General features: G+C 42.5%; 1 protein-coding gene across 4 annotated transcripts in view; it reads right to left on the bottom strand.

Moving 5' to 3' along the window:
* The window catches only part of PDE9A (phosphodiesterase 9A), a 73,168-nt gene that overhangs the window by 17,601 nt on the left and 35,938 nt on the right, over nucleotides 1-19,629 (bottom strand). For all 4 annotated transcript variants that reach the window (XM_033147083.1, XM_033147085.1, XM_033147084.1 and 1 more), the window contains 3 exons: nucleotides 12,119-12,173; nucleotides 11,158-11,228; nucleotides 6,623-6,707 (listed from right to left, as the gene is read on the bottom strand). In XM_033147083.1, the coding sequence (XP_033002974.1) occupies nucleotides 6,623-6,707; nucleotides 11,158-11,228; nucleotides 12,119-12,173 (211 nt within the window). The remainder of the gene's footprint in view (nucleotides 1-6,622; nucleotides 6,708-11,157; nucleotides 11,229-12,118; nucleotides 12,174-19,629) is intronic.

The raw sequence follows: 19,629 nt of genomic DNA, 5'->3' as shown, positions 1-19,629 counted from the left end.
AGCCTGCGGGGGTGTGGCACCCAGCATGGGGGGGGCAGCCACGATGGCACCCCACTGGGATGTGCCGCTGCGGGCGATGCACTACCCTTGCACCCTGTTCCTCCGCCAGTGGATGTATACTTACATTATAGCACATGCTGCACGAACCTATGCACTTCCACTCGAAAATAAGTGACTGAGTTCAGTAGGACTTATTCCTAATATAACAATGAGGAATCTCAGGTCAAGGGGCCAATGTGGACACTACAGGTCTCTAGCTCTTTGAACTTTTCCCAGGCCACACCCCTTCCCCTTAGGCCACACCCCTCACCAGCCCTGCTCCACGTCCTCGTGGTGCTTTTGCCTGGCAGGAATGTACAGTATCTCTGAACTGTGATAATGCCTCTTGCAAGTCCAGACAGAGGACACAGAGATGTGCTGTGTGTGTAGAAACCTCTTTAACTTTTAAGTGGCTGAAATTTAGCCTACTGGAATGTAGTCTACTATAGAAAAGTAGAGTAATGTCATTTGTTCTCTGGGTTTCCTGACTTTTTCCTGTATTATGAGACTGAAATTCTATAAGGCACAGCTTTCCACATCACCACATCTCAAACCTGAGGGAGAGGGACATACTGCATACAGCTCAAATTTCTGCCTGTCATGTGCCCCTTGAAGGCATACTAGGGCTTTTGGTCAGATTAGAACCTAGTGGGCAGTTGGCAACTTTGTCATCTTCTGTTTGTTAGGGCCAGGGATAGAGACAACTGTCAATTTCAGTTTCTCAAAGTTTCTCATTTTTCCACATCAGTTTCTTTTTTAAGTCCTCATGAGAATCTCAGGATTCCAGTGTGAATTTCTTCTAATATGTATGTTTTTGTATGCAATTTGCATTAGTATGCTCATGTATGCAAAGCACTTTCCCCCAATGTAATGCATTTTGAATGCTAATTACACTAATATAGCATCATATGGGGACGCGGTGGTGCTGTGGGTTAAACCACACAGCCTAGGGCTTGCTGATCAGAAGGTCGGCGGTTCAAATCCCTGTGATGGGGTAAGCTCCCATTGCTCGGTCCCTGCTCCTGCCAACCTAGCAGTTCGAAAGCACGAAGTGCAAATAGATAAATAGGTACCGCTCTGGCGGGAAGGTAAATGGCGTTTCCATGCACTACTCTGATTTGCCAGAAGTGGCTTAGTTATGCTGGCCACATGACCCAGAAGCTGTACGCCGGCTCCCTCGGCCAATAAAGTGAGATGAGTGTCGCAACCCCGGAGTCATCCGCGACTAGACTTAATGGTCATGGAGAGCCAGTGTGGTGTAGTGGTTAAGAGCGGTAGACTCGTTATCTGGGGAACCGGGTTCGCGTCTCCACTCCTCCACATGCAGCTGCTGGGTGACCTTGGGCTAGTCACACTTCTCTGAAGTCTCTCAGCCCCACTCACCTCACAGAGTGTTTGTTGTGGGGGAGGAAGGGAAAGGAGAATGTTAGCCGCTTTGAGACTCCTTCGGGTAGTGAAAAGCGGGATATCAAATCCAAAATCATCATCTTCTTCTTCTTCCCTTTACCTTTATCTTTAAGGCCCATTGAATATGCCCTTTAAAGTAATCATTTAAAAAGAAAAACTTTACCCTAGTATATGCATATATGCATTCTTGGCTGGAGAACTGAAATGCAAAATTTGGAGAAGTGTAGAATCCAAAGGATGGCTGTGTTTTGGTTTGAATATTGTTTCAAAAATAGTGAATTAGGTTCACCTTTAAATGTAAACTGAATCTCCCTTCCCCAATTAGAGCGCAGATGCATTAAATAAAACTGAGAGAGCATCAGAACAAGAGAATCCAAAATAGAAAAACGAATCCTCAAGTCTTTCTGTCCAACTCTTGGTACGAGTATTTGCTTAGCAGCTCAAGGATCAAGACCCTTCTGCAATAAGTCAACATTGGCTTATGTCGTCACTTCAAACAGCTGGAGCCACTGTTGCCTAGGAAACTCAAAGCTACTTGTAATTTTAATCAGTAAATTCTACTGAGGTCTTCCTTCAGGACGAAGGCCACACACAGAGCACATGCTTTTCTTTTCATGCAACGGAATAAATGAAAGGCCCCCAGCAATCTGGAGTATACTGACAAGGTTTGTTGCGATGTCTCAGGCCCAGCTGCTAATGAAAAAGCAATCTGCTTAGGCTGGAAATGGCAGCGGGTAGGATACAGTGCAAACTTTAGAAGTTGTGATGTTTTAAGAATGTGGTCTTTACTGTGAAGGTGGGGAGCTGAGAGGAGAATATGGCCAGTGTTTTACACTGATCTTTGTGAAATGGGAAGAAAAGATGGAGTGTGAAAGTGAGTGTAAAGTGGATGCCATTTAGAGGGGCATAGGCTAACACCTTTTCCTGAAAGCAAAATTATACCTGCTGTCAGACGCAGCATCATTTTTTTTTTTTAAGCAAAAGGCCCAGTGGATTATAGAAATACTCAGAAGTGGCCAGTTTGGGGGAAGGTATTGTGTGCCATCATCCATTGTCAGACCAGACCCCCAAGATGTGCCCATTTAAACACCTCAGAACCAGGCTGGAAATCTGGATTGTGAAAACAGAAACAGGTTTTGTTGCTGCGACTAAAGTTTTCTATACTGTACTAGAGTTCAGCTGAGGAAGTGAACATGCTGTATGACAAATGTGAGCACTTTGGCTTATTCACCCTCTCAAAGCTTCAAGAAGGTTGGTGGAGTACAAGTTGAACCAGTAGAATCTCAGCTGAAATTACGCTCCACTTGACAGGTAATAATTAGGGGTGAAGGAACATCAGCTGCAATCGTGTGTATCTTTGCAAAGGAAGGCTCTTCTTCTAGCTACTTAGAATAACCAGCTAGATTTATGTTCTGGATGAAATGCCAAACCTGTGGCTATTGATTCGGTGTTTTGAATGAAAGGGGAAAGGATGCCCCTCCCTTTTAGGTGCAAAAGACTTGTCTCCTGGATCAGTCTAGCAGCTCCCTTGCTTTTTCCTGTGGTGCAGCCTCTCTTATATCCCATGTTCACTTTCAGTCACTTAGTGACCTCTTTTCTCAGCGTATTGTCCAGTGTGGGGTCCATATTCTGTGGGGTCCATGTACAAGAGGCTCATACCTGACTCCTTCCTCCTGATGTTGCTCCTGCCCATCCGCATCCCCTCTCCCTTTGAGTCCAACCTGCACCTAGACAGAGAAGGCAAGGCAAGGGGAGGCTGCCGCACTCTTTCTTCCACCACTCACCAATCACTTTCTCAGAGAAGGCAGGTGAAAAGGCAGTGACAACAAGAAGGAGAGGGTGGCAGGGAGCTCCAGGGTGAAGGCCTCAACAGATGCTCAATGTTCCTGACACTGTTCTCATTACCAGGGGCAGCTCATCCCATTTTGCCACCTGAAACCTCTCCTACTGGGATTGTGTGGCTGCTTACATATTCAGTAAGAGCTGGAGGTATTCCTCAGAGAGAGCTTGTGGAGGCCTCTCACAATATCTTGCTGAAACCCGGAAGCCACCACAGCTGCTTCTCCTCACTTCATTGGCGGCAGTGGTATGGGTTGGTGGGTGGGTGTTCCCACAGAGGTGCCCCTCAGATGCGGCTGCCTCATGGACCTGCTTATTACATCTCTCTCACTCCCCACTCCCCCGTCCTGCATCCTGTCAGTAATTTTCAGGAGGCGCACTGCTTGTACTTTGGGGCCTCTCAGAATTACAGGCTTTGTTATTTAATAAATACAAAATGTAAGTGACTCAACTGTGTAAGCCCTGGAAATACTGATGCAAATGAAAGAAGTTGTGGAGGAAGAAGGTTTAGGGGAACTATGAGGTGGAATCATGAAGTAGCCAGGTTTTAGAATTTTAGAGTAGTCGAGTTTAGTAGACAATATTAACAACAGATGCAACTTCATTATTAGTTTCTTTCTTTCTGGGAAAAAAGCAACAAGGGAGAAACAGGTGGTGAGAAAAAGTCAGCGTCCAAAAGGGGAAAACTGAAGACTTCTTCTCCAGATCAAACACACACATGTACCTCTTTAGTAGGGATGAGAGAGAAATATAATTTTATTTGCTTTTGAATGAGACAGTAGCTAATTTGCACTTCTCAAACCAATATGTTAACCAAAACACAGTTGCCCTTCAAAATTCACATTTCTCCATATTGTATGACATCATTCTCCAACCAAAATGTACAAACATGCATTTATTAGGGGAAATGCACAGAAAAATGCTTAAATTAGTGAAAGTAGCATACACAAATGCATTATATCAGTAAAAGCTGCTTGCAAAATATTTATATTAGATGTGTTTATAAATAAATCTGCCCCAAACCACTGACAGATTTTTGTGAGGATTTTTTTTTTTAATGACAGAAAAAAGCATATTGCTGAAGAAATGTGGAGAACTCAAGATTGGAGAAGTAAGAAAGCGAGAGAAACTGAAATTGTCCATTCCAGCTCTATAGTGAGATATAAACAAGTAACAATTTAGCAAAAGCCGCCTGCATCACTGATGACATGAAGAACTCGTTAAGCACCCTCTGCATTGTGAGCATGGACCACATCACAGCACTATAATTCCCAGGTTTTCCTAGGGGAAGCTTGGACAGTTAAGCGGGCTGAATTTTGCAATGCTGTCATGCCTTTGCCCAGCAGTTCAGTACCAGCCTTCTGAACTTCTTCTATTCTTTTCTAAACAACTTTAATCATGTACAGTATTGGCTGCCGACATGGTTGCTCTAATGTGTCAGCGACAGCGAAGCTGAAATGTCCCAGCTGCTGCGGCCTGCCATTACAAGCTATGATTGCTGCAGCTCCTGCTTTAATTGCAGCTCCAAACTTGGTAACGCATCAGATTAGCAGACAAGCTTCTTCCGCTGAAAAGGAAATACCATATATACTTGAGTATAAGCCTAGTTTTTCAGCACATTTTTTGTGCTGAAAAAGCTGCCCTCGGCTTATACTCGAGTGAGGCAGGCGGTGGGGGTGGTGAGAAAGAAGCCCTTTCTCTCCACTCGTGCCGCTGTCGCCCACTCACCCCAGTCAACCATTCCTTAAGAAGCGTACAAGAATGGCAGTTCTTTACTCTCCCCAGGCAGCTTGTTCCATTCCTGAACTGCTCACATAAATGCAAACTTTAGACCCCAGAAGACAGAAAGCCTATCAGTTAAGGAAGTATTAAAACCCCACAGGTGCTCACTTTCCCTGGCTCCTGCTTAAACAGGACAGGATCCCAGCCTTCTCTGTATAACACAAGGGAACATTGCGCTGTGGGTTAAACCACAGAGCCCTAGGGCTTGCCGATCAGAAGAATGGTGGTTCGAATCCCCGCGACGGGGTGAGCTCCACAGCGGCAAAGGAGGAAGAGGAAGGAGCAGCCCGAAGGGCTGCTTTCGGGCTGCTTGTTCCTCCTCCTCCTCCACAGCAGCAAAGGTGAACCGGCTTATACACGAGTCAATAAACTTTCCCAGGTTTTTGTGGGAAAATTAGGTGCCTCGGCTTATATTCGGGTCGGCTTATACTCGAGTATATACGGTACCTCATTTTGGTGTTAAACTATAGCATGCACATCCTTGCATAGTACAAGACCGTAACAAGAGGAGTTGCTGTGTGTATATTGTGATATTTCCTCAGATTACATTTCATATCTGAGCAGGTCTGTTTAAAATAAGAGAGCCTCTTACCAAACAAATGTTTTCTTGGCAGAATAAGTTTTTGTTCTACGCGTAAAACTAAGGCCAGAATTCTTTATTACCGGATGGGTAAACATAGGGAAACCAAGATGTTAATCTCTCTAAGAGAGTTATTTTTCCAGTCATCTGGCATGAGCTCGTTTAACCATTAAGTCGCCATGTCTGTTTAAATAAAACAAGTATCATTCATATATATGTATTGTTGCACACCACCATCAATCCGAGTGGTGCGAGATTCCAGGGGTTCCTGGTGCTTATCCAGGTCCCATGGTTCCTTTTAGCACAGCAGAGACTGTGGTGTCTCTTCGATAAATAGTTTATTTAAACATATATACAACCTGAGCCGACGATGGAGGGGCTCACAGCATTAACACCCCAAGAAGGTCTTGCTTCTCCAATAGCCACAGCCTTGGATTCCAGGCAGAAATCAGCCATGGCTCTCTTTCTCTGACTTTCCAGCCTGCAGCTTTGTCACCCAGCTTCTAGCTCACATCACGCAACTCTTCACTCTGGCTGTTTGTCTTTCTAACAAACAGACAGTTGAGAGAGGGAGGCCCACCCATTTGTTCTCCAGCACAGAGACACTACCTTTGTTCCCTCAATGACTCATACTTAGCAGACCATTACCAGACTTATACCAGCAATGGAATCCATGCTGGATCTAGGAATTAGAAGGATCTTGCATTCTACCCCCCCCCCCCGCAACTCATAATACTACATGCTGTTGTACTATACAGCTTTTTAAAAACAACAACAACAACCACCCAGACCACCAAGCATTACAAATTAGCTTATTAGGCTGCAATTCTATTCATACTTACCTGGGAGAGTAAACCTCACTGAACTCAATGTGATTTACTTCCAAGTAAGCTTACTGGAAGAGTCTTAATGCAGGAATCTCCCTGAGGAGGCTGCTTTCCTCAAAGACCAAAGAAAAAGAAAAGCAGAACTTACCTGGTGCTTCTCGCTGCCATTTCATCCCTCATCTTTTTAATATCACTCTTACACTTTTCAATCTCCGCTACTTTCAGTCCTTCCACTGTCAACAAAGTGAAACAACAGGGGGGTTACCATGGAGAAACCCGAAGGATCTCATTTCAGTAACTGTGCAGATTTTTCAAAAGGCACCGAGCGGTGGTGTTTGCCAGTGACTCAATGGTCCTTCTGTCTGAAACCTGTTCCTTTGCAGGCATGGGTGGCAAACGTCATAAATCATTAAAACTGACAAGATTTTAGGAGATTCCCCCCCCCAAAAAAACTCACAGTCATGGTACCTATTGTGAGCAGTACACAGCATATTTAGCTGTCCTACTGTTTTTTTCAGAGTCTCTCTCAGAACATGAATAGATGGAAGCGCCTGACAAAGCTATTGCAACGATATGTTAACAATAAGAAGAGCTGTAATTGTATTGTGACAAATGTGCTTTGCTGGGCTTAGAGCACCCTATTAAATGAACAGGTGGCACGAAAGAGGAAGCTGTGAGAATCATAACCTAATCTGGGAACTGGGAAGTAATTTCAGTTCTTGATAATTACCTGAAAATATGATGCGGTTCTTTAAATATCAAGCAGGGTTTGAAAACAGCACAGGAAATCCTGTTCCTGTATATGTATGGCATAGGGCAAAAAGTTTGACTTGTTATGTGTCCAGGTGGCAAAAAGATGCATTTCATGTAGCCTTGAAAGCTTAATACAATCTGAATGCATAAGTGGCTTTTTCTCTGCTATCTGGTTGCTGAAGGACTTTAAAAAAATGGCACTGCATTAAGTGTACACCGTACTCAGTAGGATAATTTCACAGCCTGCTTGCTTGCTGTGCTCAAGCTGATACCTAGGAAACGCAAGGAAACTTATAATTGTTTAATTGGCATTCATGTGGTCATAATAAAATGGCCAATATCCTCCTACTCCCATGTGTTGTGGAACACAAGATGTCGGTTTTATACATGATTCTAGGTAGTAATGACATGTTGTGCAGTATTTTATACTACTGGTTTCCATACTGTACCCATCTACCTTATGGGTGAATGGCCTATGGCCCAAACATTAATAAACTACTACTACTACTACTACTGCTACTAATAATAATAATAAAGGCAAATATCCTCCTCCTTCCATGTGTTGTGTAATGCAAGTCAAGTGGAACTGCTCCAGGGGTGATATTAAGCTTTCATATTTGTCTGAAAAGAAGAAGCTTCCATAATACATGCAAATGTGATTGCTGCATTTGAATAGGTGAATGAAGAAAGGAAATGAGAAATGGTAGTGTGTAAAAAGGAAAACATGTCTTAATGAGTCAGGCTTGATTGAAATCAAACTTGATTGCTATCAAGCCAAGTTTGCCATCAGTATGTCAGTTCATTTTCACAAATCCTCTACTTTCAGGAATTATTATTACCTCTTTAATGAAGTGAAATTTATTTCACTCACCCTCCCCCCCCCATTTAAAGAGGAACGCTAAAGAAGAGCAAGTTGTGAAAGACCATGGGAGACATCAGCCCCGTTTGCCCTTATCTCTAGGTCAAACCATGGCTTTGCTCAGTGCAGGGAAGCAGCAGAACCACCAAAGTGCCCACAATCTCATTTTGGGGAGCTAAGCCATTATACCTTTCCACATGTAAATGACAGTAGCAGAGGACTGTATGTATGAAAAATTGTCTGCTGGGTGTCCTTGCATGGATTCTCCTATACAAACTGCCACAACCCCAGAATCATTCACGACTGGATTTAATTGTCAGGGGTCCCTTTACCCTTTACCTTTTAACTCTCAGTAAAACTTAAATGAATACCACCCAGTGGTCTCCACTGTGTTTGTAAACAAAATGTTTTCAAAGGATTTCCCTTTTCATAGTGCTAAACTAATCTCTTCAATTACCTGCCTACCTGCCCTCAGGCATATATATATATAATATATATATATATATTATAACACACACATACATACACTGTTTGTGCACTAGACATTTGAGGAGAGGCTTGATTTTTTAAGAAAGCTAGTTCATGGAATAGCAGGTATTAATCTGATGCTAAGATGTTCTGATACCTCAGGTATCAGATGTCTGGTGCAACTCCTAGTAGAGACATAAACTTAGTGGGCAGAGACTCGGAAGACTGTGTGACCTGTTAATGTAAACTGCAGTCCTACACATGGGTGGATCTAGATGCAGGTTAAAAACGCTATAAATAAGTCAGAAATCGTTACAACAAAATAAATAAAAAAGCCTATGTAAAAATTACTATAAACTCCTTTTTGCTCTCTGGTACCATCTGGTGTTCTATGCTTATAACGCATACAAAACGTATTAATGTGACGAATGTGTCCATGTCTACTCAGAGGTAAGTCCCACTGAATGTAATAAGGCTTTTTCCTGAGTAAACACAGCAGTATCACCCTGGCTGTACATTCAGTGGGCAGTGGCAGTGGCTGTGCTGTTTTAGGGTTCTTGTCATCTCCACCCTTGTTCCATCTGCCAGGCTATGAACTATGCCACATTTAGCAACCAGGAGATTGGGGAAAGGGAGAAAGCTTCCTCAACAATCTCCCTCTCTCTGTTCTGTCTGCTTATCTCATTGTGTACATAATCATCTAGTCCCCTTACTTCCCACAATGACATTGGCAAGGAAGATGTATAAGGTTGCAAACCTGTCTCTGCTGTTTGTCTCTTTCTCTCCTCCTCCTCCTGCATATTCAGGGCAATAGACTACCTAATACAGGGGGTCAGCAAACTTTTTCAGCAGGGGGCCGGTGCCACGTCCCTCAGACCTGGTGGGGGGGGGCCCAACTATATTTTTTCTGGGGGTGTGTGTGTGGAATGAACGAATTCCTAGCCCCACAAATAACCCAGAGATGCATTTGAAATAAAGGGGCACATTCTACTCATGCAAAACATGCTGGTTCCCAGACCGTCCGCGGGCTGGGATTTAGAAGACAATTGGGCTGAATCTGGCCCCCAGGCCTTAGTTTCCCTACCCATGACCTAATACTTACCTGGAGTAAATAAAAAAAATTGTCCAGTAGCACCTTAGAGACCACTAAGTCTGTTCTGGTATAAGCTTTCGTGTGCATACCAATGGTTACCACTAATTCACTGAGAACTTCAAAGGAAATATATACCGGTAGATGTTTCAGCAGCACTTGTGGGGTGGGGTTGGGGGGGGGAGGCTTCATGAAGTAGCCAGCCTATGAAAAGCAGGTAGGAGTCAGGAGGATCATTTTTTGCCAAAAAACATCAATCTTGATCTACTGCATATATTTGTTGCCCTGAGAAGTGCTTCTTGAGAAACTGGTTTCATTCCAAAAATAAAAAGGTCATTACAGATTGAATCTACATTATTACCCCACAGTGTGCCCAGTTGACAACAGGTGAAAACAGGTCTAAGAAGTCCCAGCAATAGGGGTATTTGTGTGCATTCACACTGACCAATGGCATTATGGCTGAGTGTATACCAAGAGGGCAACCACCAGCTCCTTATGCATTCATCTGGGGGAAAGTGCAGGGAGGAAACGATGAGGATAACCTAACCAAGGGGAGGGTTTTTCAAACACGTATCAAGTAGCTGCACCCACCATTGTGGATGGCAGGTTCTAGAATAAATCTAGATCAAAAGCAGTGTGCACAATAGTAACACCTGCTCAATGATGTTGTAATCACCACTTCCTTCTGAAAAGCCTAATGAAAGGGAGGATTTTGAAATGTGCATCAAGTAAACCTTCTGGGTGGCAGGATGTACCGTAGTAGAGAATCAATCTGGACTGAAAGCAGTATGTTGAGGAGAAGCTTGAACAATTCTGGACTGAGCAAAATGCTACAAATGGGCAGTCTTAGGAGCACAGCTCCCATTCCCCCTTTTTATATCTGGGAGAGCAGCAGCATGAGAATGAAGCCTCAGAGCATCACCCTTCAAAATAAGTAGGAAGAAGAAAGTAGAGGAGGCATAATTCAAGGAGGATGTATGGCTGTCGTAGATTGTTACATTTGTCAAGCATGCACAGGAGAATAAAGAATTGAGTCCTTCCAGTTTAATGGATTGGATTGATTTACAAACTGGGTGCAATTACAGGAGGTGGGTCTCTATATAATTCTTTCCAGATATTCCTTGTAACAGAATGATGCAAAATGTAAATTGAGACTTTTACTTTAACGAGCAATTCTATATTTGTAGATTCACCCCCTCCCTCTTCAGTATAGTTTTTCAGATACAGTGTGTATCTGAAGAAGTGTGCATGCACACGAAAGCTCATACCAAGAACAAACTTAGTTGGTCTCTAAGGTGCTACTGGAAGGATTTTTGTTTTGTTTTGTTTCGACTACGGCAGACCAACACAGCTACCTACCTGTAACCAGTATAGTTTTGTACCTCACAAAAGATAAAAGGCAGGAGGAATGGTCCTAATGAAATATATCTGTGCCTCAAACTGACACAAAACTAATTCCTTGTTTCAAATGCCTATTTTTTTAAAAAAATAAAAAAAAAATAAAAACACTCACATTCAACTCTTTTCTCCAGCATTGCCAAGTGATTAGCTACGTCGGTTTTCAGTTCATCAATTTTAAATACCCTGGAGGGAGAAAAAATTAAACAGGAATGCATGCACATCTTTGATAGCTGTACAATTAAGTGAATTTATAACAAACCTGAATTCTGTTGATGGGGAAAATATTAATATAAAACTCAGACTTTGAATCCATTTAAATGCACATATTTTTTTTAAACCAGTAAGTTCAGATACCCCAGTAATAAGTTGTTGCTTGGTCTAGTGATCAGCTACAGGCAAAATTATTCCAATATACAAATAGCAGAATTCCCACTGTGCTAACAAGATATCCCCATAAAGGGAAATCTTGATCTATGTGACCTCCATTTCAGAAGATCTGTTTTTCTAGGTTTCACACACGGGGTGTGTGGGCTGGTGTGTCTATCTTTACATTTCTAAAGTGTCTGTATGTGTAAATTAATGTTTCCTTCCTTAGTATAATAATCTAATCTTTATTCCAGCAGCATTATACTTTCTCAGTGGCTTCATTTATGTTACTTTACAGTAATTTCTCTTGCAATCATGTAAGTCACTTATTAAGGATTTGAACACTCTTAATTAGTTAGACAATGCTAGAGATTTTGCATCCCTCTTACAAAATGCAGCATAGATTAATTCTATTTCCTTTCAGTTACAAGATTTGGGGGGAGGGGGAGTCCAGTGAATTCATTGCATGTTTAGTCAGTGGAAAATCCCATTGGGTTCTGGATTTCAGCCTTCAATTAATCCATCTTTCTCTGCTTGACTAGCCTGTACAGGTATAAACTTTTAAATGACTCAGGCATACCTTATTCACTATGCAAAACAATGGGAGAAAAGCTGGTGCATTTATCCCAAAGCAAACTGGGACTGCAATGTTGAAATGAATGCGAGGAGAATATCATTAAACTAAAACTATTGCAGAAAAATATTACCTGGAGAATTGCTCGATCACCTGCGTCAGCAAATTCTGGAACAGTTCCTCTTTTTCTATTAAAAATATAAAGTAATGGGAGACTATGAATGTAAGATGGGGGCTAGCAGACCTATTTCAGCTTCCACACCGACATAATTTTTTTTTAATGGCATATTTAGCAAAGAAAATAAGCTTGGCTATTCTCATCCAATCAATACTTGCAAAAAGTTGCCATTGTCAGTCTAATATATCCCAGGTAAGTAGGTATAGGATTGCAGCCTAAAGTGTGAAGATTGATAGCCTTTATAAATGGCGTTCTCAACAATTTAACCAAAGGCATTATTTTTAGACTCATAATAGTCACCTTAGGGGAAAAAACCCATACAACCATATATGAATATTGAAGGTATTCTTGAGGAGTGGGAACTGTATTTGCTTTTCTTTTACCCCAAAAGAAACAACTACATTAAAGCACAATCAGCAAACCTTCATTATGCCAAACTTCCAGTCAATCTGAATTCAGCATATATTTCCCCAAACCTCTCTATACGCAGCACTCAAGCTTATCCAAACCTCTGATTAACCAAATATAAATGGCTTATAGGTAAAAGAGGAGGTGCTCTATCAGCATGCGATGAGGGCATTTCAGAAAGTAACAGCAATTTCCAATATGCAGTGGGGGGGGGCATCAATTTTGCTTTTCCATTCAAAAACACCCCCGTAATGTGCTTTTAAGCACTGCAGTTTGATAGTCAGTGAAATACACTTTCCATTCTCAAGCGAATACATGGCCTTATTCATTAATAGTTACACATGCTTAGATTTTTAAAAAGGGTGAAAGGAGGAAGGAAAGAGAAGAAAAATGCATAAAGTTCCTCAAATTATTCTCTCGCTCTCTCTAAGTAAGCACCTGTAGGAATAAAGGTATTTAGTACTAGGCAGAGTGGGAACAAAATCTGCTACACCTACCAGTTATTTATTGAGATAAGAAAACTAGGTTTAGCAGAAGAAAAGAAATGCACACAGAGTTCTGTGAATACTATATTGGATTGGGACATGGGTTCAAATTATGGTACTATGTATATGATGGTTGAATCCTGCCCTCGTTGCTTGTTCTATAATTCCGCCCTCCCTTCCTCAGGTGGGCGGGGTTGCGGCACCGGGCACGATCGCCTGGGCAGGTTCACCTCCGCCAACTCAGGTGGGCCCTTGGGCCTGCCCCTGGCCAAGGAGGACAAAAGACAGGGGCCGGGGGTGGGGTCAAGGGCCAGGTAAAAGCGGCAGAGCTGCCCAGCCACCTCCCCTTTTGGTTTTTTTCTCTCCCCGCAGGCTCAGGAACTTCAGGATCAGGAGCGTCGCCAGGAATTCAGGTAGGTAGCGACAACCTGGATCAGGCAGCTTGTGGGGGGTGGCTCCTGCTGGGGCTGGGTAGGTCGGCAGGAGCCCCTGAGGATCGGGCCGTTTGGGTGGCCGAAGTGATGTGAATACTATATTGGATTGGGACATGGGTTCAAATTATGGTACTATGTGTATGATGGTTAAATCTGGTAAAGTCATTTTTCTCCTGCCCTCGTTGGCTTGTTCTATAAAATGAAAACAACAACAGCCTACTTCAAATTATTGCTGTGAGGCTGAATTAGATGAATGTAAAGTACGGTCGTATTATGCCTGTGCTTCATTCATTTCATGGACCACCAAATTTTCAAAAGAACCTCAAAGCAGCTAACAAATCAAAATTCACGACTATATTAAAACCTGACAATTCCTGGGCCGCCTCCAAACTGTTACTGAACTGCAGGATGGGTTCAGTCCGCACATTGGCAAAATTTAGATTAGTGCAATTAGAGAAGATTAAAGTGACCTGGAACTCTTATGCACAAAACTACTTTTAAAAAAAATGACTTTTGAAGTAAGTAAAGTGATGTGAAAATACACTAGAAAGTGTGGAATAACAATTAATTTATGGGAAGTTGTATAACCTTTGTGCACACAAATCAGCATGGATGCTCAGTAAAACAGTAGATACAGTATGTCCCTTGTACAAGCTTGTTCAAACAAATTGGAATGCAAGTTCAATAAACAGGACCTGGTTACGAACTTTAAACCACTTCATGAATTGCTTATAGGTAAAAGAGAAGGTACTATATCACCATGCTGAGGGCTTTTAGAAAGTAACTGCAGGGTACCCGAACAATCATCTGGTTTGTATTCGACCACGTTCTATGCAGAGTAGACCCACTGAAATGAATGAAACTTAGTCTCATTTATTAATTTCAATAGGTCTCTTATGAGAAGGATTAGTGTTGAATACTACCCGCTACCTGTACTCAAGGCCTTCAGCAGAGCTCTCCTCTGAGTACCTCCAGTGTCTGAATTACTGGTGTGCCAAAACATGTCATCTGATTTCTCAAAAAATCCTTCCCCTACAAAAGAGGCTTCCATTTCTCCGTTTCCATTCTCAGGAAACTTTAGAATTCCTTTACAATTTTGGTCAGTGCAGGGTTAAACTTACTTTATCATTGTGAAGTGGTTGAGAATAGAACTTTCTATTAAACATTTCCCAGTGTTCTGCAGCTTCCCCAACTTCTTGTACTTCCTGATCTGTAAAAAGCCCCACGGCAGAAGGTACTGGACGGTGTTTCCCCACGCCACATACATGGGAGGCTGGCAAAGCTGGCTACTGAGTACCTGAGATTCGTGCACTTATAGATTTTGCCTTTAAGGGATGCTCTTCCTTTTATCTTTAAAACATATCTTCAACCCTTAAAGGTAAAAAGACTTCACTTGAAAAAACAATGAAAGTCAGGTGCATAGTAAGTAGCCTCCCCACCTTCCCATGCTTATAGGAAAGCCAGGCTGAGACTGTCATGGGGGTTTCAGGAAATACCCAGGTACTCAGACCCCTGGAGAGATGGTTTATACTAGAATGAAAGAAAGCGTCCTCACAAACAGCCCTTGGCAACCTTGAAAGTACGGCAAGCACAACAAAAACCATACCTCCCACCCAGGATGATTTCACCAGAATCTTCTTTCTGATAATTTTTTAATGCAGTTTTGAAATTTTTGGAGAATGTTAATAATAAAAAGTGGGAAGGATTTCTAACGCAGAGCCAGTTTGGAGTACAACAGATGGCTAACAGAAAATAAACCTCCTTGATTGCGGCACCCTGCCCATGGAGTGCTCTCTGCAAAGAAACTTGTCTGGCACTTCCTTTGATGCCATCTTCGTGCCAAGGTAAAGCCACACTTCATTTTTTCACAGACTTTTTCGATTTGGTTTATTTTATCTCAGCTGATGATTTGATGCTTCCCATTCACAAACTGTGCTGCTTCTGTTTGGTCATTTATAGGATATTGTTCATTCATTTCAGTAGCTTTTGTTTCTAAATTTTCTAGTGCATGCTACCTTTGTCATTCATTTTGAAGTCAATTTGTTTTGAAGTGTAAAGCAACAACCCTAAAATAAATACGCAAATAATAAACTAAAGCACTCTGTACCAAGGCAGTGCAATTCTATGCATGTTTGCTGATAAGTAAATTCCATTGTGTTAAATGGTGTTTACTTGACTGCATTCAAGTTTACAGCTCATTTGGGATTTCAGTCCCAATCACTCTTGCTACACAGTAAGTTCCACTGGTGGAAAAAGAATGGGGGCTTGCTTCTGAATAAATCTGCTTAGGGTGGCACTGTTAAGAGAACCAGATAATGTATAAGAGCCATTGGGTTCATTGAAAAACATATTTCAAAATGAAGCGGACACGGAGCAATGGATTGAAACTACAAGAAAGAAGATTCCACCTAAACATTAGGAAGAACTTCCTGACAGTAAGAGCTGTTCGACAGTGGAATTTGCTGCCAAGGAGTGTGGTGGAGTCTCCTTCTTTGGAGATTTTTAAAGCAAAGGCTTGACAGCCATCTGTCAGGAATGCTTTGATGGTGTTTGGCAGGGGGTTGGACTGGATGGCCCTTGTGGTCTCTTCCAACTTTATGATTCTATGAAAATAAATAGGTATCAGCTAGGAACATGGTGGATCTTCAGATGCTGAACAGGACTTCAGATGTTTATATAATACTAATGCAGAATGGAAGAGGAGAGGGAAAGATAATTAAACCTACAGATGCTGCACCCCATCCCCCAAACTCAAAAAGAAGAGACAAAGAAGAAGGAAACTTATAATGCCAACACATCAAAAATATGGCAACCAAGCAACAGCACTTTAGAGAATGATCTGGAGATTGTTACAGATGATAACTGAACATGAACCAGCAGTGGTACTGCACTGATTTATCAAGACAAGGATATTACCTTGCTTTGGATAAACTGTAACAGCAGGTGCTTGTTTAAATGAAATTTAAGGGTTACAAGGAGTACAACTCACCATCAACATTTGCTTTATCCTTAGAGTATTAATATGTAAATCAAATTGCTGTTTCTCATCAGCACTGATCGGACATGGGCTAAGTTGCTGCTTAACAAAGTTTTGGGCAATGGCATTTGAAATACAGTGCTTTTTGTGGTGCTGAACAGAGGGTCAGGTTACCTATACTGCAGACTGGGCTCATGAATGTACCCAAACACATGGAAACAGGTTGCATGAAAATTTTGCACCATTTAAATATGTTGTTGTTGTTGTTGTTACTATTACTATTACTATTGTTATTATTACCTCTGTTTCAAATCAGAACCAGTGAAGGCGGTGAAGGTCCTGTGTGAGTGCCTGGAGGCGGTTGGAGGATGGATGGCGGTTACAGATTGAGGTTGAATCCTGACAAGACAGAAGTACTGTTTTGGGGGGACAGGATGTGGGCAGGTGTGGGGGACTCCCTGGTCCTGAATGGGGCAACTGTGCCCCTGCAGGACCAGGTGTGCAGCCTGGGAGTCATTTTGGACTCACAGCTGTCCATGGAGGCGCAGGTTAATTCTGCGTCCAGGGCAGCTGTCTACCAGCTCCATCTGGTTTCGCAGGCTGAGACCCTACCTGCCCACGGACTGTCTCACCAGAGTGGTGCATGCTCTAGTTATCTCCTGCTTGGACTACTGCAATGCGCTCTACGTGGGGCTACCTTGAAGGTGACCCGGAAACTGCAATTAATCCAGAAAGAGGCAGCTAGACTGGTGACTGGGAATGGCCACCGGGACCACATAACACCGGTCCTGAGAGATCTACATTGGCTCCCAGTACGTTTCCGAGCACAATTCAAAATGTTGGTGCTGACTTTAAAGCCCTAAACCGCCTCGATCCTGTATACCTGAAGGAGCGTCTCCACCCCTATCGTTCAGCTCGGACACTGAGATTCAGTGCTGAGGGCCTTCTGGTGGTTCCCTCACTGTGAGAAGCAAAGCTACAGGGAACCAGGCAGAGGGCCTTCTCGGTAGTGGCGCCCGCCCTGTGGAACGCCCTCCCATCAGAGGCCAAAGAGATAAACAACTACCTGACATTTAGAAAATACCCAAAGGCAGCCCTGTTTAGGGAAGTTTTTAATCTGTGATATTTTAATGTATTTTAATATTTGTTGGAAGCCGCCCAGAGTGGCCGGGGAGACCCAGCCAGATGGGCGGGGTACAAATAATAAATTACTATTATTATTATTATTATTATTACTGCTGTAACCTTTGGGTGCTCCAAGATGATACTGCACACTGCCCCAAATGGTCCCAAATAGTGCCCTCTAGTTTATTCAAAACCAATCTCTGAGCACTGCAAAAGCCCAGGAGTTCCAGGCACTTACCCAGGGTTCGTGTTTGCCTTTGGAATGAGGCACAGCAGAGACTGTGTGGCGTCTTTATGATCTTGGGGTTATTTACAAATATATACAGCCTGAGCCAATGATGGAGGAGTTCATAGCATTAACACCTCCAAAGGGTCTTGTTTCTCCCATAGCCAAAGCCTTGGATTCAAAGGGATATAAAACATTTCTCTCAATCGTTGGTCCAACTCTCCTGCTTGTTGCTTTGTTTCGCCAACACATCACTCCAACTCCCTACTCTAAGCTTCTAACTCACATTGCTCCCAGCTCTCTACTCTAATCTCTGGCTGTCTTAATTAGCATGTTAACACTTGTTAGATCCAGGGATTACAGTGGTCTGGCACACATTTTAACACCCTAAACTTGATTAAATTATTACACTTACTGAATCCAGGGAAATGTCTAGCAACCATAGACTCCTATCAGTATATTCATTGTCCGGTACAACCCAAACTTCCTTTTGCTGTTCCCTGCTCATTGCATCCAGCTGGAGAAACACTCTCGGCCACTTCGTCTACCGCAGGGGATTAGGAATCAAAGGTGTGCTGCTTCTCAGGTTCTCTCAGTTGTGTTTAGCAGTCCTGAGAGCCAGAGTGCTGATGTTTTGTTTCCAATACTTGTGATCTGAAAGTTATCTGTTACGTAGATCTATTACCATGCTGTAGAAAAAGCTTGTACGGTACTGTTTTGGTATGGAGTGCTTTCATTCAAGTTTCAAACGCTTATTCTCGCTCAATTTTCCTCATCGCATTTGCAAAGCCAGCAAAGTATAGTGCCCCATTGCATACCTATATTATCTTTGACTGCAATACTGCAGTAGGATTTCCTCTTTCTTAACTCAATCATCAGACATCACCTAGATTATGAGGTCCTTTATAAATAATGATTATTATTAATCATAAATATTATGATTTTTTTTAAAAAATATAGTTGCTTGCTTTCTCCTTTCTGGTCTTGCAGTTATTATGAGAATTATAAGGTCTAAGATATAAAATAAATGTTCATAAATGTACCAATACATAAATATATAAACCACATGTCTGAAACAGTACAGGAAAACAGTCCTAAAGCCATTTTGACTCTTTCAGTGACCTCAAAAATTCTGCTGCAGTTTGGATGGAAATGGGAAAAAGCCTCCACATTGTCTCTGTGCTCACAAATCCTCCTTAAGGGCGCATAGGGTGAGTCTGTGACCCGGATTCAGGAATTAAGTATTTATCATCACAAAAGAATGGCCAGGCTGTCCAGGTAAACCCATTAACAGGTTTCCTGCCAGACAGGATTCTGCTGTAGACCGCCTCTTCTGTGATGTATGTATGATGTATTGGAGGGTAGTCTTCAGCTATAGGGTGGCAATTTCAAAAGTCTATATAAGGGATTGCACACCATGGTTCTGGGTGGTTCCTCCCTCCTGTGTATGTGTGTGGGAGGGAGGGAGCATCCTGTTGCAACAGTTTAATAAAGATCAGGCTTACTAGCTGCTTTGCTTCTCAATATACTCTGGTTGGCCTCTGTTATTTTGTCCTACCGATAGAGAACCTACATAAAGACTCTATAAGGGCTCTTGGGTACCCCATAAGGGAAAAAGAACAGTTTTTTCTTATAACACAGTGCAATCTTGCTCTGTAATGTGCCCTATAGGAGGGAACAAGGGACACCCTTGATTTAGCCTTTGCTCCAAGTGGGAAGGGTGGTGGTCTGAAAACAGGAGGGCTAGATGCTGCCCTATTGTCATGGTCAGACCACTTCCTGGTAAAGTTTGGTCTTGCATCCTGCAGAGG

Source organism: Lacerta agilis, chromosome 4 (genome assembly GCF_009819535.1).
Source record: "Lacerta agilis isolate rLacAgi1 chromosome 4, rLacAgi1.pri, whole genome shotgun sequence".
Taxonomy (NCBI): domain Eukaryota; kingdom Metazoa; phylum Chordata; class Lepidosauria; order Squamata; family Lacertidae; genus Lacerta; species Lacerta agilis.
Note: the sequence above shows the minus strand (reverse complement) of the source record. Positions and strands in the feature narration are given on the sequence as shown.